The sequence below is a fragment of the Pan troglodytes genome, chromosome 12 (genome assembly GCF_028858775.2).
Source record: "Pan troglodytes isolate AG18354 chromosome 12, NHGRI_mPanTro3-v2.0_pri, whole genome shotgun sequence".
NCBI classification, from domain to species: Eukaryota; Metazoa; Chordata; class Mammalia; order Primates; family Hominidae; genus Pan; species Pan troglodytes.
This window is the reverse complement of record NC_072410.2, coordinates 122,597,178-122,619,702: the sequence shown is the minus strand read 5'-3', so window position 1 is coordinate 122,619,702 and position 22,525 is coordinate 122,597,178. Positions and strand designations below refer to the sequence as shown.

The 22,525-nt window shown below is 40.4% G+C and overlaps 1 protein-coding gene across 31 annotated transcripts in view; it reads right to left on the bottom strand.

The window, feature by feature from the left end:
* Positions 1 to 22,525, bottom strand: part of SH3YL1 (SH3 and SYLF domain containing 1) — a 46,252-nt gene that overhangs the window by 13,916 nt on the left and 9,811 nt on the right. For 14 of the 31 annotated variants that reach the window (XM_063788878.1, XM_063788884.1, XM_063788876.1 and 11 more), the window contains 5 exons: positions 20,457 to 20,567; positions 17,192 to 17,305; positions 14,997 to 15,061; positions 1,743 to 1,855; positions 686 to 814 (listed from right to left, as the gene is read on the bottom strand). In XM_063788878.1, coding sequence (XP_063644948.1) covers positions 686 to 814; positions 1,743 to 1,855; positions 14,997 to 15,061; positions 17,192 to 17,305; positions 20,457 to 20,567 — 532 coding nt within the window. Of the gene's footprint in view, positions 1 to 257; positions 332 to 648; positions 815 to 1,742; positions 1,856 to 14,996; positions 15,062 to 17,191; positions 17,306 to 20,456; positions 20,568 to 20,655; positions 20,812 to 22,525 lie in introns of all 31 variants that reach the window. The other 17 variants (XR_010149017.1, XR_010149018.1, XR_008543394.2 and 14 more) reach the window with 4 other exon arrangements.

Sequence of the window (22,525 nt, the reverse complement as noted above, 5' to 3'; positions counted from 1 at the left end):
TAAGAGTATTACTAACTTATGTTTAAGTTTCTTTTTTTTTTTAATATACTTTAAGTTCTGGGGTACATGTGCACAATGTGCAGGTTTGTTGCATAGGTATACATATGCCATGTTGGTGTGCTGCACCCATCAACTCGTCATCTACATTAGGTATTTCTCCTAATATTATCCTTCCCCCAGCCCCCAACCCCCTGAAAGGCCCCAGTGTGTGATGTTCCCCTCCCTGTGTCCAAGTGTTCTCATTGTTCAATTCCCACCTGTGAATGAGAACATGTGGTGTTTGGTTTTCTGTCCTTGTGATAGCTTGCTGAGAATGATGGTTTCCAGCTATCTTAAAATGCGAAGTGGAAAAAACAGCATTTACAATTGAATATATATGGTGATTATCATCATATATAGCAAAACAAAAAAAATTATGCTTAGGAAAATGTTGGAAGGCAGTAAAGCAAAATGTGAATTGTGTTAGTCTTTTAAAGGGATCGAATTTTTTAAATTTCTTTTTCGTGTGTCTTCTGCATTTTCTACGAGCATATATTATTTGTATATTTAATTTTTAAATGTAAGATACACACTTAAAACCACGTTGTAAAAAGAATATATAAATGTACTCTGCAAATTATATCAACTTTTGAAGTACTATTTTCTCACCACACTTTCAATTAAAATCACTTTAACTTGAACTGACTTTCTATTAGTTTCTTTCCTTTCAATCAAACAGCTCCCTTCTAAAGACACGCCTGCAAAGAGTCCCCTCGACTTGCAGTATGTGAAGACAGCAGCGGAGCTTCTCAGGGCCACGTTTCCTTCCAAGTTCCTGCAAAGCACAAGATTTTGCATCACAAAGCTGTGAGCAGCTCCGAGCCCGAGGATCACTATTTAAATAGCACTCCTAGCTCAAATGAATTATTTTATTCTGTACCTTCTTCAGCTGTTTCTATGTTTTACTTACTGTAGGCCTAAATTAGATGTTTTAATGTGGCCTAGAGGAAAAACAGGCCGGGGGAAGAACATACATGAAATTATTACAGAAGGCTCTGGTAATATAGAACTGTGTTGAAAAAGAATACAGGGCAGCATGTGTAAATATATTTTAAAAATTTGTAAATCTGACATTTTCCAACTGGATCTTCCTCTCTTAAAACTGGGAAATACATCTCAAGAGTGCTAAAGAATTTGGATTATTTTTGCATTGAGTATTTTCATGGAACCAAGAAACATTTTTAGATGATTTTACTGTGTAACTTCTATAAATAGTGTGGGTATAAAATATCTCTACATTGCACAATTAATCCAAGACTAGCATTTCATTAATAGAGAAGAAAAATACACTTTAAGTACTGTAAACACGGCTCAAAAAAAACACATCCATATCCAATTTTTATGATTTACTTTGAAAAAAGCTCTTTCTTTCCTAATCGAAGCTGAACTTTATCATAAAATCTGACTTGTGTTTGGCTCTCTCAAAGCTTAAGGTGGATTTTATGTTCAAGTCTGACAGATACAATGGCCTATGCTTCCAAAACATTTCATTATTTCTTGTGTGTTCTGGTTTCAGATTTTCTAGCTTATCTCACTGGCTGTGTTTTGCGAATTTCCTATTTGTGATGACCTCGAATCTTTCGGGCATGTATAAATCTGGGGATGTACAAATCTGTTCATTTTAATTCAAGTTTCCTATTAATGCAAAATAAAATATGCAGTTGTTAAACCTTTACCGTCTAACATCTATTTAGAGAACTCACCTTCCCAAGGGCCCAACCGCCACAGTCAAGTTCCCTCCGAGGGTTAGATTTCCGCCTTTTGCAAAAGCTTCTACAGCACGGTCATAATTCAGAATTATCACCAAGTCTGATACCTAAAGTGTAGAAACCCATGGATTTAAAAATCGTTAAGACTAAATATCATTTAAAATTCATCTTGACTAACACTCAACTACACCATATGCACTGTAGCAAAACATCAATAGAGACAGGAAAGAATGTGAGACAAGAGCCATATTTTTATTTTGAGCTGATGAACTATGAAGCCAATATTGCCACAGGTAATTACAACAAACCTCAGCAAGCATTTACTGTGCACCATGTGTATACTATGAGGTTTACCTGCATCATGACCTTCAATCTTCCACACAACCTGGTCATGTAGGTGGTGATCCTAAGGTTTAGTGGGGTTAGGTAAACCGTCAGTGCTAACAAGTCAAACAAAGGTTGTTGGAAGGGATCCAACATGCTCTCTGATCTCATCAGACTAAACACTTCGTAAAAGCCAAGCCCGAAGAGCACAGCACCAGGGACGATGGGGCTGAAGGTCCTGAGAGCCTTTCTACACTCTCCTCCTGGCCAGGGGTGTGCTCCTTACCAGGAAGCTGTGAACCTGGGCCACTTCACTGTAGGTCACAGAAGCTCAACACACCAGAAAGCAAAGCAGTTTCCATTAGGAATGCCTATTTCCATGACTTAATTTTTCTTTTTTTTTCCTTGAGAAAGAGTTTCACTCTTGTTGCCTAGGCTAGAGTGCAGTGGCATGATCTGAGCTCACTGCAACCTCCGCCTCCCGGGTTCAAGTGATTCTCCTGTCTCAGCCTCCTGAGTAGCTGGGATAACAGGCACATGTCACCATGTCCAGCTAATTTTTTGTATTTTTAGTAGAGATGGGGTTTCGTCATGTTGGCCAGGCTAGTTTTGAACTCCTGACCTCAGGTGATCCACCCACCTCGGCCTCCCAAAGTGCTGGATTACAGGCGTGAGCCACTGAGCCCAGCTGATTTAATTTTTCTCTAAATAAAAGAAGAAACTACAATGAGATTCAACTGAATGCTCAAGGCAAGTCAACACAGTGAAAGCATTTGTTGCTCAAATTCATCACTGCAGTGTGGAAGCCCAAAGTTAGAACTGAAAAATAACATGACCCATCAAATGAGAGGCAGCATGGGTCAGGGGAGGTAGCATGGGCCAGGGGAGGCAGCAGCATGGGCCAGGGGAGGCAGCATGGGCCAGGGGAGGCAGCAGCATGGGACAGGGGAGGCAGCAGCATGGGACAGGGGAGGCAGCAGCATGGGCCAGGGGAAGCAGCAGCATGGGCCAGGGGAGGCAGCATGGGTCAGGGGAGGCAGCAGCATGGGCCAGGGGAGGCAGCAGCATGGGCCAGGGGAGGCAGCATGGGCCAGGGGAGGCAGTATGGGCCAGGGGAGGCAGCATGGGTCAGGGGAGGCAGCAGCATGGGCCAGGGGAGGCAGCAGCATGGGCCAGGGGAGGCAGCATGGGCCAGGGGAGGCAGCAGCATGGGCCAGGGGAGGCAGCATGGGCCAGGGGAGGCAGCAGCATGGGCCAGGGGAGGCAGCAGCATGGGCCAGGGGAGGCAGCAGCATGGGCCAGGGGAGGCAGCATGGGCCAGGGGAGGCAGCATGGGCCAGGGGAGGCAGCAGCATGGGCCAGGGGAGGCAGCAGCATGGGCCAGGGGAGGCAGCATGGGCCAGGGGAGGCAGCATGGGCCAGGGGAGGTAGCAGCATGGGCCAGGGGAGGCAGCAGCATGGGCCAGGGGAGGCAGCATGGGCCAGGGGAGGCAGCAGCATGGGCCAGGGGAGGCAGCAGCATGGGCCAGGGGAGGCAGCAGCATGGGCCAGGGGAGGCAGCATGGGCCAGGGGAGGCAGCAGCATGGGCCAGGGGAGGCAGCAGCATGGGCCAGGGGAGGCAGCAGCATGGGCCAGGGGAGGCAGCATGGGCCAGGGGAGGCAGCATGGGCCAGGGCACCCCTGGGTGTGAAGAACCAATGTCCATCCCAGCTCTGCTTCTCGAGAGCTGTGGACTTTGGGATCTTTTAACCAGTCTTTGTGTCTCTGACTGTTCTGTGTTTAAAATTTGCTTACTAGGACCTACACCTCATGGAACTACTGTGAGAATCAGATACAGGCGTCAAGTGTACCTGGGAAGTTGAAACAGTGCTGGCATGGGGCTAAGAATTTGGGCTCAAAATTAAAAATAGTTAGGTGGGAACTCCACTACTCCCTTTTGCATGCTGTGCGACCTTGGGCAAATCACTGAGCTGCTGAAAGCTGCAATTTCCTTCTCTGGAAAATGGGTGTAATACTAGTGGCACACATTCAAGGCTGTTTACGGATGAATTAAAATCAGTTCAATAAAACATGCAAAGGTCAAGCAGACTTGTGTTTAAAATATGCCTTCATTATACAGTTATTCACATTTTTTAATCAAATCAATGCTCTCAAGTCAACATTTTCATATGAGTGACAGAAAAATCCTGTTATAACCAAATGAGATTATACTTGAAAGGCCCTAAGAGAGTTCCTGATACAAGAATGTTCTTAATAATGTTCAATTTGAATCATTTTATGAAATAAAATACACTTCAGATCTGTAGGTCAAACTAAATCTACCAGATAGCTGACCCACACAAGATGCTTCAGCTTGACGCTTGCCAACTGTTCATTTTATTTTACATATAGACAATTTCTGAGGATTATGGTGCTGAATGGCAGATAATTATTTAGCTTTTCTTATGCAAAGTTAAGCATTTTCACCAGTGATTGTATAACCTGTATCTTGTATGTATTTTTAGATAACAAATTTGCCTTGCATAATGCTTCCCACGTACACACTCGGAAAATACAAAGTTCTACCCATGACCTTGTAGCTACACTGGTTCTTATGTTCCGCTTCTGCTTGGTACATCGTGGTACAGTTAAGTAAGGCCAAGCAATGAGAGGCAGCTGAAGGAAAAAAAAAATCTTTTGATTTTTTTTGGTCTGATCTCTCTTTAGTTCTTTTGAAATAAGAATAAGAGAATATTGTGTTTTTTGGTGACACTACCAATTAGCCCGAGAACCAGGTCAAAAGCTCTGCAGACAGCTTGGCGAGCATGTGAGCAGCAATGGCCCTCAATTTATTTCCACAGCTTAGAAGAAGTAGCAAGACAGATTTCCTGCAGGAATCTGAAGGAGCTGAACAACACATTGGGACAGCACTCTCAGAAAACCCTGTAAGCATTTGATAAGACTTCTTTAGAAGTCTGCATTAAAACTCAACTACATAACAGTCTGATCGAAGAAATAAGACTTGTGTTTTATTTATAAGATCAGTAGGGTGAGTATGGTTCACAATAATCTATTGACTATTTCAAAACAGCTAGAAGAGAACTTGAATGCTTCCAGCCTAAAGAAATGACAAATATTTAAGGTGACAGATACCCCAATCAGACTGATTTGATCTTTACAAATTGTATGCATGTATTAAATTATTACAAGTACCAGGAAAATATGTAGTCCACTATAAATCAAAAAATAAAATTAAAAAATAAAACTTAATAACTCAGATGCAAGTGTTTCAATTAAATAAATTCTTAAACATTAGAATGTGAAAAACCACAGCTGCCATGCAGGGGAAGCTGCGGGAGAGAATTGTCCCTCTTCTCTGCGACTGAATTTCCTGAAAGCAGCTGCTGAGAGGGTACCACCCCATCTCCCTCTTGTGTAGTCAGCCTGCTTCACACCCACACAGCTGAGTCCCGGGCTGTTGTCCTGTCAGAGCATCACCCCCTTCTGGATGATTGACTGCTGTCAGCCTTCAAAAGCCCCACATCTGGACAACCCGCTAAGAAAGCTGGGCTTCCTCCTCCACCCTGCCGTTCTCTCACGCCACTCTTGGGCTGGCCTTGGAGCCTGCCCCAATCTCCCTAAAAGCCTCACTACATGGGGAATAAACCTTTTCCTCCCTCCTTGTGTGTGTGTGTGTGTGTGTGTGTGTGTGTGTGTGTGGCATGGCCAGTCTCAATATGTAAACCAAGCTTAAGTGGAGCGTCCTTCCAGCAACAACACCCCCTCCATTCCTCAGACCAACAGATCTTTTCCTTACATCCCATTCTTAGGGGGCTTAGAAACTGGACTCTGATCTCTAACAATAATTTATCCTCAACTTAAACCCAAATACCTTCCTCTTCAGTAAAGTGAAAGGGCCCATGTAAATTCTCCCTGGAAAAAGCAGTCATTTTTGTTTTTCCAAATTCCAACCTTGAGTAAAAGCCAGACTGCTCTGGCTTGATGACCCAGTGTGAGCTCTAGCTCTGGAAACACAGCAAAGGACTGTACATGTCCAAAGCCAAGCCAGCAGCAGGACCTTCTGAGCTTTGGGCTTTGCTACAACTGTCATCCAAAAAGAAACCGTTAGTGGTATTTAAAGCAAATGTAGCATTGTCTTTCCTCAGACCACTGACTTTCACAACTTCATTTCTCACAATCTCAACCCTCTTTACTAATCTCTCTCTCTTTACCACAAAAACTTCCCCCTCCCCCAAATTAATCCCTAATCCAGATACAGGTATTCAGTCACTAATTTAGACAATTATTCAGTACCTCTGATGTTCCAAGAACCAGGGAACTCTCCACCCTGTAGAATCTGGGAGTCTAAAGGTTGAGATTGTCAAACATAAATTAACCCCACACCGGCCTTCTGGCTAAGCTTAGGGTCACTTACACTTATGCCCCTGGAAGAATGAGTCTGACATTCACTCTCCAGTGAAACCACGGCACGATGCAATAAGCTATCCAGGAGCAGCCTCAGACAGCAGTGGCTGTTAAGCAGCATCCTTTGCACAACTAGACCTTGTTAGTTAAGAGAACTGACCTTAAGAACAGGCCATTAATGAACACACAATTAAGACTGCAATCTTTTTCCACCAGGGTTCTCTAGGAGAATTAAGCACGAATGTCCTAAGGCATCCATTGCAACTAATAGGTTAGCATCTCCCCAGATATTCTAGAATAATAGTACAAATAATTAAGAAGGTGGTACTCCAATCCCTTTCTGTGTTTGGAAGGTCAGATGAAGAACCTGGAGCAAATGTAACATTTTTGCAGCACTGGATACACCATGTGGAAGGTACCGGAGATGTCCGGAGAAAAACTGAGACTGACCCAGGCAAAAAACAATGCGCCACAACTTTAGCCCAGAACAGGCAAGCTTTGTTGCCAGTCACAAATATCAGAAGGGAAAGGGGGTACTTAAGGACCACTTCATTCAACTTAAAAATTTTTTATTTTACAGATTTGATTCAGGAAGATTAAGTACTTTGTTCAATGTTCTATAACTAACAAAAGAAGAGCTAAAACTTAACAATTACAGTTGAATCTCCATCCCACTGTAGAATGTATCTACAAATCAGAATGCCACTGCAGTGGTGGCATAAAGAGGCCACAGACCCTCTCCACAGCGAAATAACCGTAACTGGTAAAAATTATTTTAAAAATTAACACTTCTGGAAATTGTCCTAAGGGCATATGGCAAGTGAAGAAAATGAAGACACATTGATTCAATGAACACTATTAAATATTGGTAAGGAAGAGAGAGTTGGTGACATTTGAGCTATAATCTGTGCCCCGCTGCAGGTCAGCCTGATGGAAGCTCCTCTTGGGGAAGGGGGTTTGCAAGAACAGAGACTTCCTTCCCCCAGCCCCTGGTCAGGGCTGCAGTATCTCCACAGAAGAGGCTTCTGCCAGCATTTCTCTTCCCACAGCTCCTTGTACAGAAGCTCCATTCCAGGCAAGAGCAGCTGAGAGGTCTGGAGCTTCCTTCCTCCACCCAGAACCCATGTGTAAGTGGAGGCTCCAGCCTAGCACAACAGTCCAGGAGCACCAGGACCCCACTCACTCTTGCCCCAGTTCACCTGTGGGGCAAAGGCTCCACCCTGACAGAGGCAAGCCAAGCTACTACCCCGCCCAAGGCTGCAGGGATGTCACTCCAAGAGAAGGGAGCCACTGCCCCAGCCTCCAGCTCTGGAGCAACAGCACAGAGATCTTGGGCAGAGAGAGAGACAGGCTGCAAGAGCAGAGAGCTCCAAAGCTCTCCCCAAGGGAAGTGAATGCTTTTGGAACACAGAGTGGGGAAGTTCAAAGGTGCTGTCAAAAATGATGCTTTTGGTGATAAACAGGTAAGATGAGGTATTTAGCTCCATGACAGCAACAAGCTAAACCATCGGTGGTCTAGAAAATTATCAGGGAGAACCAGGGACAGAGATAGCTAAGAAGAGCCCTCCTGAAATAGAAATGAGCCTCAAAGACTACCTGTGCACAGGAGCACAATTTTAACTGGATCAAACTGTGGAGCAATTTATGTCCCCAGGGCATTGTTGGAAACAATGGAGCAATCAGCAGGCAATTAGTGGAGGCTAACAACAGTGTGTAATACCAATGGAGACAAACAGCTTCACAGACAGGTCAGGGACAGGGACAGTCAGAACACCTGTCATCTCAGGAAAACTATATGCACGCCCATAGACAACATTGGAGGCTTCACAGCAGTGGGGCACAGAATTCATTCAAACAGTCCAGCCGTATCTCTAAACAAACAGCAAGCAAACAATAAGAGGCTCCTAGGGGGAGAGGTTGAGCACCCAGAGTTGATACAGTATAATATCTAAAATTCCTGATTCTCAACCAAAATAATAAGACAAAGAAGTGGGAGAGTGTGACCCATACATAGAAAAAAAATTAAAAAAGGAAGCAGACGAGAATGACTGCTGTTCAGATGGTCCAGCTATCAGATTTAGCAGACAAAGACTTTAAAACAGCTGTCATAAATATGTTCAAAGAATTAAAGAAAACTATGGTTAAGAAGTAGAAAAACGTACAATGAGAATATCTTATTGAATAGAGAATATTGATAAAAACGTAAAATTATATAAAAGAACCAAATGGAAATTCTGGAGGTAAAAAGTACATTAAGCAACATGAACAATTTACTAGAGAAGTTTAACGGTAGATCTGAGCACGCAAAATAAAGAACTGGTAAATTTGAATAATAGAAAGTCTTAAAAACTAAGAGAAAGAGAATGAAGAAAAATTGACAGAAACACAAGAAACCTGGGACACCATTAGGTGCACCAACATATGTGTGATGTAAGTACTAGAAGGCAAGGAAAAAGAGAAAAGCAGAAAATTTTCTCCAAGAAATAATGGCTGAAAATTCTCAATCTGATGAAAAACATGGATCTACACTCAAAAAGCTCAACAAATTCTGAGTAGAATAAATGTAAAAAGATAACACTCCAGATAGATAATTGTAAAAAATCTTAAAATGCAAGAGAAAATCTGGAAAGGAGCAAGAGAAAAATGACTCATCACATAAAAGGAACCCCAATTAGAATAACAGATAGATTTCTCTTCAAAAACAGTAGACTTCAGAAAACAGTAGGATGACAAAATGCTGAAAGAAAGAACTGGTCAACTTAGAATCTTACAATCAGCAAAAGTATATTTCAAAAATGAAGGGGATATGAAGACATTCCCAGATTAAAATTTTTTTTTTTAAGTTGAGAGAATTTGTTGCTAGTAGAACCATTTTACAAGAAATATTATAAATTCTAAACAAAGTCCTTCAGGCTGAAAGCAAGTGACTCTAGAGAGTAATTTAAATCCACACTTTAAAAAATCACCAGTAAAGATAATTATCTAACTATAAATAATAGTACAAATGCATAGTTCTTCTCTTTTAATTGGTTTAAAAATAAATTTTTTTCTATATTTTAAGTCTGTAACTATAGAAATATTATATACTAGACAATAACTGTACAAAAGAGTCAGGTGGGAGCAAAATTGTCTTGGAGTAAGGAAATGACACCAGATGGTAACTTGAATGAACAGAAACAATGGAATAGAACAAAAAATGGTAAATAAAAAAGGTTAATATAGCAAGTTCAATGAGTAAATACTTGCTCTCAATTATTCTGAGTTTCTCTAAAAGACATAAATTATATAAATTATTAACTATAATCATGAATTGCTGAGTGTGTATCATATATAGATTTAATATGTATAACAGTAATAGCACAAAAAAGGAGAAAAAAGACTAGAACCATATGAGAGTAATGTTTTTGTATCTTATTAAATCAAGTTCCCATAAATTAGAAATAGTTAAGACATATTGTAAGCTCTGGAACAACCATTAAGAAAATGACTCAAAAATACAGTTAAAAAATCATAAAAGGAATCAAAATGCCATAGTACAAAATGTTCACTTAATTGAAAACAGTAAAGTGGAAACAGAGGGACAAAAAAGGCATGAGATATAGAAAAAAGTAAAATGGCTGATATAAATCCAATGATATCGATAATCTATTAAATGTGAATGAATTAAACAACCAAATAAAAAGGCAGAGATTATTAGCATGGATAAAACAACAATAACAACAACAAAACAACAACATCCAATTATATGCTCCATAGGAGACACGCTTTAGATTCAAAGTTACCATTAGATTGACAGTAAAAGGATGGAGAAAGATGTGTCATGCAGATGGCAACCTAAGAAAGCTGGAGTGGCATTCTTTATATCAAACAACAAAAAATGTAATTAGGATTAAACAGGGACATATTATAATGATAAAATGGTCAATCAACCAAAGAGATATAACAATTATAAACATAGTAATACACATATATTTATACAAGCACATAATATCGGAGACCCAAATACATGAATCAAAAACTGACAATCTAGAAGGAAGACATAGACAATTTAACAAAAATAGCTCGATGTGTCAATAACCCACTTTTAATAATGAAGAGAACAATTAGTCATAAGATTATCAAGGATATGGAACAACTAAACAACCATGTAAACGAACTAGACCCAGTGGACTCCTGGAGAACACTTTACCCAATAACACAGAACACACATTCTTCTCCAGCACACATGGAACATTGCACAGGACAAAAGTCTATATTTGAGGCCATAAAAGAAGCCTTAACCCATTTAAAAGGACTGAAATTATACAAAATATTTTCTTTGACCCCAATGGAATGAAATTTGAAAACAAGGACAAGATAAATTTGGGAAATTTATAAATATGTGGACATTAAGCAACACACTCCTAAATAACAAATGGGTCAAAGAAGAAATCACATGAGAAATTAGATAATATTTTGAGATTAAGGAAAATGAAGACACAACATACCCACACTTATGGAAGGCAGCCAGGGCAATGCTCAGAGGGAATATGTAGCTGTAAATGTGTCTATTAAAAAAAAACAGACCTCGAGTCGGTAACCTGAACTACCTATCAACATGGACGAAGAAGAGTTTAACTAAACTTTAAGCAACAGCCTTGCTTGGACCTTTCCCCTTCTTTCCCTTAGTACCTTAAGTTTCTTCCCCCGAAGAACATTTGCTCAGTATATCACATGCACTTGAACTGGTATCAGGCTTCGCTTCTAGTGAACCGTATCTGACAACCACACACTAGCTGTGTGATCTTAGGTAAGACACTAATGTCTCTGTATATTGAAAATAATGTGTGTTTTGCCTACCTTGTATAGTGCCCTAAAAACAATGGCTTGTTATGCAGAAGAATGTTACAGTGAGGTGGGCTTTACTTTACCACCCAAGCACCTGTGAAACCAAGAACAAGTAACTTTCCTGAACCTTCCTTTTTTCCCTATTGAGGGATGTGCAGACAAGACAGACTACAGGGAACTCTGTCTTTCGAATAACATGCTGCCTGGATGTGGGAGCAGACGCTTCCCAATCTGCCCCTCTCTGGCTGCCTCCTACTGGAGAATTCTCCTGGCTTGGCTATTTTACGGATAAAATGAGAGCGATGACAACCACCTTCCATGGCTATGAAAATGATTCATATTATATGAAAATAATAGCATGTGTATAAGTTTTGTAAAAAAAAAAAAAAAAGGCCTGGAGCGGTGGCTCACGCCTGTAATCCCAGCACTTTGGGAGGCCGAGGCAGGCGGATCACGAGGTCAGGAGATCGAGACTATCCTGGCTAACACAGTGAAACCCCATCTCTACTAAAAATAAAAAAATTAGCCGAGCATGGTGGCGGGCGCCTGTAGTCCCAGCTACTTAGGAGGCTGAGGCAGGAGAATCACTTGAACCCAGGAGGCAGAGGTTGCAGTGAGCTGAGATTGCTCCACTGCACTCCAGCCTGGGCGACAGAGCAAGACTCTGCCTCAAAAGAAAGAAAGAAAGAAAGAAAAGAAAAAGAAAGAAGAAAGAAAAGAAAAAAGAAAGAAAGAAAGAAAGGCAGATAGTTAAATTATTCAACAAATATTGGATAGTACTAACCGATTAAGTGTGTGCCATCTATGTGCTTGAAAGGAAAGCCCTGTGTGGTTACAGGCCCTGTCATTGTCCCATTTTACAGAAAAGGAAGCATTCATGGGTGTCTCGTCAGTCTCTGTGGACGTAGGTGTGAAGTTTGAGAAAGTCTCGGCCTTCCCGGTACTCACAGTCCACTTGAGGGCTGGTCCTTACTATTTGTGGCTGCTAGGACATGGTAGGAGCAAGTTCCAAGAGAAGTCAGGTCCAAAGGGGATGCTCAGCTCAGCCGGTGACCTGAGTCAGAAGTGCCCTCAGAGGTTGGTCCCTCCAGGAAGGATGTGTCCACCCTCCAGCCCCCCCGTGGTCTCAGTGGGCACCAGATCTGCTGTGATGAGAACAGCCTGAGGGAACCACTCTGGATACCCCATGCTCCCATTCTGACTCCCTCCCTCATTCAGACAGCAGGCGGGAGTGCTCTGTTAGGATGGAGGCTCAGACAGAATCTGAGAGTGCTTCATGGAGAGCAAACAGTGCTTTCTGTTAACATCGAAAAATAGCCGACTGCTGTGACATCATTGCACACTCACAATTACACGCAGAGACTTATCTGTGGGGCTCTGAGAAGCAAAGTCAGATCATAGTTAAGAAGTTTAAAACTCATGTCTCCAATCCCTGAGAGATGCTTCTTATCTCTGTTTGAAATTGACATTTAAAAGTTAATAGTTATGTTATTTAAATGAAATTCCATAGTTAATTTCCACACTGTCATGAAGACAGGCTTAGCAATAAAAAGTTTCTGTAAATGGCAAGCCTAAATAAGCTGCAAAGATGAAGAAGATATTAAAAATAAAATTATATTTTGTGTCATTTCAAGTGCTTTTACTGTATAAATCCATATTTAATCATCAATATAAGCCCAGAGGCTCATATAAGGCTATCTTTAACTGTGTTTTGCAGATGTAGAAGCTGAGGTGTGGAGAAGAAAAGCCACTTCCTAACATCACAGACTGGAAGCACCCAGGTCAGAATTGGAGCCAGAATGGTCTGACCCAGTCTTCTCTCTTACAGCTCACCACTGTCTCGTATTGTCTTTTAAACATAATACTGGTTTGAGAGGAGAAGATTGATTATTTATGTGTAAAGTAGTCACCCCATGGCCCAGGATGGTCTTATTTTGTCAAAAATATGAACAGCAATTCCACTGTGCAGCACACCAATCTTGAAAATTGTTAACAAAACAATAAACTATTGAATCATCACAACAAAAAAAAAATAAAAAATAAAAATAAATAATACTGTGTCTCAGTCTAAGGCCCAGCACGGTGGCTCATGCCTGTAATCCCAGCACTTTAGGAGGCCGAGGTGGGCGGATCACCTGAGGTCAGGAGTTTCAGACCAGCCTGACCAACATGGTAAAACCCCATCTCTACTAAAAATACAAAATTAGCTGGGTGTGGTGGTGCATGCCTGTAGTCCCAGCTACTCGGGAGGCTGAGGCAGGAGAATCGCTTGAAACTGGGAGGTGGAGGTTGCAGTGAGCTGAATCCATGCCATTGCACTCCAGCCTGGGCGACAAGAGTGAAACTCCGTCTCAAAAAAAAAAGAAAAAGAAAAAAGAAAAAAAATACTATGTATCAGTCTATAAAATGCTTATTTAAAGTCTTTCTATTTCATTTACTGGATGAAGGGACTACATTTTACTTGCACTTGTTTTTCAGGGCTACTAATGTGCCCTATGGCTAAAAGTCCAAAATTTTCAAAGAATTACCATGGAAACTCTCAATTGTTGGTCTCTAATATATTGAAATTTAATACAGACATCATTTCTGAGTCTCTCATCATTTTTGAAATAAATGCTCAAAGCATGCCCCCAGCCTCACAAGGAGCCAGAGGGTTGTGGGAAGAACAGGTTGTGACTTAGCACAGTTTAGCAGCATGATCTACTGAGAGAAAAAGGCCCTTCTACAAGGAGGGCCAGGGGACTGGGTGGAGGTGGGGAAAGGGGAAGAGAGGGGAGGGAGGGAAGGGAGGAGGAAGGGGAGGGAAGCCACAATCCCTGATGAAAATGCACTTTCCACCAGAGGGCGATATTTTTGAAAGCTTTGATTTGGTTGCACATGGTACAAAAATGCAGTCATGATAAGCAAAACTAAAATATGTTCCTTTTATACTACAAATTTATACAGCAGTGAGTAAGAAAGATTGAATAAAGATGAAAAAAGAGTTAGAAATACTTCCTCCTAATAAGGCTGAGGGAATTTACAACTATGTCAACAGGGCAAATCTACAAAGGATAGCTTAGGAAGAAATGGACTGAAATTTGAGAAGAAAATGAGTTGAGCATACCAGGAGATTCAATTTCCAGTCCCTTGCAAAACGACAGACTGAAGATGAGCATCAGCCCTAAGAGGATCCCCGTGCAGGAGGCCTCTGTGAGTGTGCACGTCTGCCCGACAGACGCCAGAATCCCAGGAGCAACATTATAAACTGAAATAACGTGAAGTTCTTCTTTACTTAAAGAATGTGGAGGGATTTTGAATATCATATGTTACAAAACTAGATTGTGCCACAAATGATGATGCACTGCCCACGTAATTTGAAGGAGAACAGTGGCTTTGCCATGAGCAGTCCATAAACTGCCAATGACAGCTGGCCAGGTGTTGGGATGTGCCTGTTATACAAATGTGCATGAGGCAGAAGCAGATAAAATGGCGAATGAAAGAAATCCTACTACTAAGGAAAGAAAAGGAAAGTAAATGGGAACCATCAGATAGCTTTAGTTAGACATTCATCGAGAAAATAAAGGAAACAATTTTTCCTAGGTGCCAATGGTAACAATAAGAACGCTAGGAAACCTCTCAGTTTTCACAGGTTGCATCTTAGGTGTCTTCAGAGGATATGGCAGTTGTATGGACATGCACAAGCTACTTACCTCAATTCCTATTTCAAATCCTCCACCAAGGCCAGCTATCCCAATGGCTGAGGGTGCAGACCATTCTAATAAAAAAAACGAACGAATGTTATCCTAACATTAAAACACCCTCGACATGTAAATATAGGAAGGAAAAATGCTAAAATCTAAACAGTGCTTCTATTGAAAATAATGAGACTTGGTATTTCCCCCGATTTTAAAGTGATCTTCAAAAAGAATATGTAATTTTTAAAAAGTTAAAAATATTTTTAAAGTATTAGATATTCATTATGAGTCTCATAGCCTCACAAGCCCATGTCCTCTAATCTTTCTCTACCAACATGCATAAGACCACCAACTACTGGTTCCCTAACCATTAGCCATACAGAGCACTTGGTAACTTCAACTGTCAATATTTTTATAGAACAACTTAGCTGTAGGTCTAGTCTTCAGCTAGAATTTTGTCATAGATTTAAGAGATCAGAAGGATTCGAGAGAGTTGATTATCTAACGGTAACATAATAATTGTTTCCATTGTAAATTTCTGAGGGCAAAAACTGTTTTAACACCTCTCGTGCTTAAGCAGAATAAATAGGCTATAAATTCAAGGTTATTAAAATTCTAACAAGATAAATCACATTTAGAAACTAAGTACAGTAATTCCATTTGCCATGATACGGCACATTTTAGGATTACTATATGCTTATTTTTCTTGATATAGAAACTCATGTTAAACAAGTCTAGAAAAATGTATTTTCAATTTGGTGGGGGGATGGTCTGGCCAAAGCACTTTTTGAAAATGGTTGCTACCATGCATGCTAGATACTAGAATATTGCTGGAATATATCCAGAACTATCCTACCCAGGCTTAGAGAAGTTTGGCTTACAGAAATTAGTGTCTGATAATTTTTCATTCCCTATGTTAGGAACTGTCCCTGTGTTAAGATGGCTGGTCTTGGCCAGGATCCTGGGGAACATGTTGTGTCTTATTTGGACAGTTTTTAAATTACTCTCAGCAGAGTCAGCAGCTGCAGCTCAGGAAGAAGGGAGAGAAATGTAGGTTTTGAAACCAGTAGGAAGGTTTGCTGGGGCTCTGAGAGCAGCCCAGGGCTTGGTATTGACTGTCCCTACCCTTGGTCAGCAAGTCACCCCATCAATGGAGCAGTTGGGGACCTGAGACATGCAGGGACTTTCTCACAGACTCTGAGTCCCATCTGAAAATGGGCTCCCTTGGAATGTGCCTCTACTTTGTTTGGTTTTACTGCTGAGAAGTCTGCTCATGGAAATTTGGATAATGCTTGAGAAAAAGAGAATTGTTTTCTTCTCATTTTCAAAGCCACACGTTGAGCTATGAAAACTGATCCACATAATAAGGAAGAGGTTTTTGTTGACTGCGGGGATACCTTGGTAAGAAATAGTGAAATCTGCTGACTGCTATTTCAAGGCCATATATTTCACAAATGTATATATTGTATATTTATTGTCTATAAGTGTCCCATGCTCTCTCAAAATAAAATAAAATTATGCTAAAAAACTGCTACTAATAGAAAAATGTGTTCACTGAACAGCAAATGTTAAATTGGTATAAAAAACATTTTAGTTAGTTTTGACACACCTGTGTCCATTTTAAATACTACTATAAATGTTAGTACTTGGGATTCATGGCAAATATTTTGATTTCATCTCTAAAGAATCAAGTAGTAGATTTCATCCCAGAAAGTAAAACTCGATGATACTGCTCTTGATATGATTCTGCCTTGGGGAAAACTCTTCAAATGTCACAGTTTTTATGATCTACCACAGAAACAAAGAAATTCACATATGGCCCCTTATTTTCATATCAATTTCCATAAAACAAAAGAAAGCAGCTACACCATGAAGTTGAGGAATAAGAATTCATATTAAACAAAAGAAATGCACATACTGCCATGTTTCAATATTTGCTCCACGGAAGAATTACAAAATGCATGCAAAACAAAGTTATATCTACCTGTCGTGTCTTCTCTGATATTTTGAGGACAGAGGGAGACGGAAAGGCTGGTTCCTGTGGCTTGTTCACTGACACCAAACTGCACGTTCAGTCGAGTAGCCCTTATTACATAAGTTTTAGTTGATATGCAGGAAACCTGTCCTACTCGCTATGCAATGTGTTCACATGAAAACAGACAGAACAAAGAATGAAGATTCTCTACTCCAGTGAACAGACGCCAACTTACTTCCATCTGGAAGGCGCGCCACTACAATCCCGCTGCCTCCTCTGGCAGTCACCAGGAACCCGGCTTTGATCACAGACAGAATTGCAAGGCCTTTAGCCTTCGCAATTACGTGAGCTGTTAACGTGGAAAACAATGGGAAGGTAAGCATTTTGATCTATGTGCCTGGATAGACGAGCAAGTGTTAAACAGAGTCAGTGTACACAGAGGTTATCTCTAGGAATTCGGGGCACACAGGAGCAATGAACAAAAGTCAGTCACTCAACAGATGGGCACGAGGCCTCTCTATTCCCATGAATGTTTTTTGTGTTTGCTATTTTTGCAGTGCTAAACACATCATAAATATCCTCACATCCTGTAACTGACAAAATAAATTAGATATTTGAAAGAGATTTTATTGCTATCTATTAGCAGGGCAAATATTTTGGCAATTTCAATTAATTTAGGATATAGTACACAACATAAAAGATAAAAGTTACATTTTCAAAGAAATTAAGATCCATATAGTATTAAGGAGAAACTTTAAAAATTACAAAAAGGCAGCATGAATTAGAACTTTGATCTCAAAGCCACGTAGCTAAATTAACCTTGTATTAATATAAAAATTTGGATTCAAAAACAGAAAAATTAAGTAATTTTTCAATGTTAAAACATTTTCAACTTTATAAAATGATCTGCTATAGCATTTGAGTACCACTTAACTATTAGTACACTGATAATATAATTCCATTTAAAAATATTGGTTTATTCACATGTCAGAGATGTTCATTACATAAAATGAGGGTTATTAGTATATGTATCCACTGAATATAGTGCCACACGATTCTGTGAATTTACGACACAATAACACCTCATTCAAACTAACGAGGGAAGCCTAACATATAACTTTAAGGTAGTTTAACTTATTATTATTTTTATCAAATATTCTGCCAAGGAAGTGAAGTCAGACATGGGGCTCTAGTACACAGAGCAAAAGCTTTGCAGATGACCCAAGAGAACACTAAAATTCTCATGTAATTATGCCACCATTTCAAAGTTTAAATTAAGAACTGACTCTTGGAAATAATTCATCCAACACCATGAAGTTTGCATGCAGAACATTTGTGGAGCTGTTCTTAATAAGAAAGCTACAGAAAATAAGGTTGCATCCTGGATGGCTGTCTACTAAGTGTACTTTATTTTTGTATTTTAAAAGGTTATAATTATATTGTAACAAGATTGAAAGCTGTATTATATGTTGTGCAGGTTTATTTTTACAGCCACCTGTTGGCAGAATGTCTTCCTCACATTCTGTTCTCGATGCTTCTAGAGTTGCTATTGCCCCTATTGGGAATATTAGATATTAACAAAAGCACATTTTAAAATGGACATATTGCACATGTCAATTATATTTTTACAGATTTCCACTCAAATTCAGGGACACTAACATATTAATAATCCCTGAATAATCTGCCAATTAGCTTTTGATTTATAACATAGAATGTACCAATTATAGATTTAATTGCTAAATTAAGTTTCACCTACTTCTTAGCATCCTAACATTAGAGGAGGCCAAACACACCACTGGGAAGGTTTTAAGATCTAGATGTCTTCTTTAAATATTTTGTAGATGCAACTGTTTATCCTATGAAATAGCATCTTTGTTTTAATGTAAACATAATGCCCCCCATCAGACTCCCAGGAGAAGTGGGCCTGGATCTCTGTTGGCTGTGGAACTTCCATCGTTGCCACACCCATGCTTTGGGGCAATCTCTTACTTAGACTAACATGCAAACAGAATTTCTTTTTCTGAGCTTCACCCACTGAGAGGGGCTCCTTCAGAATACTGATACTGAAAATCTAGTTTTTCTTGTTGAGTTTTCTTTAAGCTCTAAAGCAGTGCTTCTGAAACTAGTGTGTGTGTGCACCTCACTGGGACCTTGGGAGGAATGCAGACTGATTTGTGACATCTGAGCAGATTTCTCACAAGCTCCCAGGGGATGCCAAGCTGCAGATTCAGACTATACCTGGAGCAGTAAGGCTCTAACAAGCACCGTTTCCTCAAGACAGGAGAAGTCACCGGGCCAATGCAACAACAATTAATATCATGATTAAGATTATTAAAACAACAACAAATTTTTAAAGCATTAAAGTTCTATTAAATAACTTTAGATATCTGGCTTAGAAAAATTAAATTTATCTCTTTAATGCAGGACCCAGAGTCATGCACTCTGATTAACTAAGAGGGAGGTTGGTCTGTAACACTGTCCAGGCTAACTGGCATGAGACAAGTATGCTATGAACACCCTTTGGAAATAACTAGAAGTGGTGATGAACAGATAGTGGTTTTCAAAGGCTCCCCTCTGGACTGATCTTATGTGTCACTGACTACTTAAGAATTACATGAGAAACATGTTTAAAACATGCATTCCTGGACACACTGCACTAAAAGTCTGATTCAGCAGGTTTGGAGTGAGGTTTAAGAACTGTGCTTTTATGGTCTAGGGGATACTGATGCACATCTGTGTTAGGAATTACTGATTAATGTCTTAAACCGCTAGAGAATGTAAATGTCTTATGTGGAAGGAGGAAACACAAAATTAAAATTTATGCTGGTGAGTTTGCGAGGTTAGCTTGCAGAGTTCTTAGCACGCGATGCAAAGGACAGGCGAGGCTGCAGAGAGCTCAAGTGGAGCAGGAACATGTGGTGTTTAGGGCACTGGCACCCTGGGATGGGAGGCAGGAGAAAAAGCCTATGCAAAAGGGAGAGACAGGGAGGGAAGAGGCCCTGCTGGTTTGCCTGGTCTGCAGCTGGCCCTGTCCAGACCCCTTCCACCTGGAGTAGCAAGGCCTTATGATGACTGTTTTCTCATGATGGGAGAAGTGGCAGGAATGCAACAATAATTAATATCATTATTTTATCATTATTAAGATTATTCTGTCAATAACAAATTTTTAAAACAGAGCTCAGAGTCATGTGCTGTGATTAATTAAGAGGGAGGTTGGTCTGTAACATTGCCAAAGTTAATTGGCATTCGGATCTCCTTTGCATGAAACAAGTTATGCTGTGAACACCCTTTGGAAATAACCAGAAGTTGTAATGAACAGGTAGTAGTTTCCAAAGCATCCCTGGATCAGTCATGAGAAAAAAGGTGGTGGAACAAAAGGTGGCTGAACTACTTGTTGGCATTGATGGAGGCTTCTGCCTGAAATGGAGTGTAGAACAATGCAAAAAACAACTTAGGAAAAAGACATTTAGAGACAAACAGCACTCATCCTATTTACCTACCAGGAATGATCTTATCAGGTCCATTTCTGGAAGTTATTTCTGTGAATTCTCTTAATATTTTGGCAGCCTTTTTTGCTTCTGATTTCAAATTGGAAGGTATAGGGTTATTCACTGAAACATAAAAAAAAGATATTTTAATGAAAAATTCTGCTAAATAGAAGTGAGAAATTTATTATTATTTCATTCTTCTCATACACACTTGTCAGAGGTGTTCAAACCAGAGGGACTCCATCTTGAATAGGAGCTGGGTGAAATAAGGCTGAGACCTACTGGGCTGCATTCCCAGAAGGTTAGGCATTCCAAGTCACAGGATGAGACAGGAGGTCCACACAAGATACAGGTAACGAAGACCTTGCTGATAAAACAGCATGCAGTAAAGGAGCTGGCCAAATCCACCAAAACCAAGACCGCAATGAACATGACCTCTGGTCATCTTCACTGCTCATTATACACTAATTCTAATGCGTTAGCTGACAAAAGACACTCCCACCAGCGCCATGACAGTTTACAAATGCCATGGCAACATCAGGAAGTTACGCTATATGGTCTAAAAAGGAGAGGAACTCTCAGTTCCGGGAATTGCCCACCCCTTTTCCAGAAAACTCACGAATAATCCACTCCGTGTTTAGCATATAATTGAAAAACAATTGTAAGTATCCTTAGTCGAGCAGCCCATGCCACTACTCCACCTATTGAGTAGCCCTTCTTTATTCCTTTACTTTCTTAATAAACTTGCTTTCACTTTATGGACTTGCCCTGAGTTCTTTCTAGCACCAGGTCCAAGAACCCTTTCTTGGGGTCTGGATCAGGACCCCTTTTTGGTAACACAATGAAGCATTACCACAGCATAGCCTATCAAAGGAAATGACTGGAAATCCTCATTGACAGTATCATCTCTATTTCTCCTAATAAATCAAATCTATGCTGAGAGTCAGAAACTCTAAACTCTCAGAATCTCAGAAATTATAAAATCCTTGGGCCCCAAAGGATGTTAAACAAAACCTGGCCAAACCTCCCTGTTATGTATCTTCTTCCTGCAATTAACAGACTTCAATACTAATTTAAAATAAGAATTTAAAATTTAAAAATATATTTTGTAACTATCTATAATATATAGTATAAATTTAATATATTTTGTTGTTCTCGTCAAAAATGTTGGAACTGGCTGCCTGTAGACTTTCCGATGAGTAAAACTCTAGGAAGACTTGGGAATTGAGCCTACAAGTAACGCCGGCCTGCATTTCTATGGCACTTTACGTTTACAGTGTTGCCTGGACATTCATACACTCATCAGAGGGCTTGTCATAACAAAGCTCACATAATTCTTCCAGCTCTGAAGTATATCGAGAAGATAGACTATTCTCTTGTTACTGGACGAGGGATCAGCAGAGCGAAGAAGCTGAATAGCTTCAGTGTAGGACCACAAGTGCCCTGAGGCTGAGAAGTTCTTGTCTCACTGTCTACAATTAACAGGCACATGCGTGACTGACTGCAGGACGCCAGCATCTGGAAGGTTGAAGGCATTCATTTCCACTGTTTCGCCTCAGTAATTTACAGAACGTAGATGAAGTACGCTAATGGAAGCTTGCTTTTGTAAAAGGAAAATAAATCTCAGGACCCCAGAATCACTGAGCCAAGGGAAAAGTCAAGCTGGGAACTCTGTGAGGCAAACCTGCCTCCCATTTTATTCCTAAAAAGATAGCTACAAAGGTAAGAAGCTACACACCTCCCTCACAATTTGATCACAAGGAAATTCCCTGTGGACAACAGATGGAACTCAGACTCATCCCTCTGCTCACGTGAGACAAATGCATATCTGATTGTTTCCTTTGCCCTGTTGTTTCACTAAGCCAGACTACAGCCTAAGTGACTATTCCTGTAAATCACAAAGGCTAATCAGACACTCAAAAGAATGCAACTGTTTGTCTTCTATCTATTTATGATCAGGAAGCCCCCTACCCACTTCAAGTTGTCCCGCCTTTCTGGATCTAATCAATCTTACATATATTGATTGATGTCTCATGTCTCCCTAAAATTTATAAAACCAAACTATACTCAAATCGCCTTGA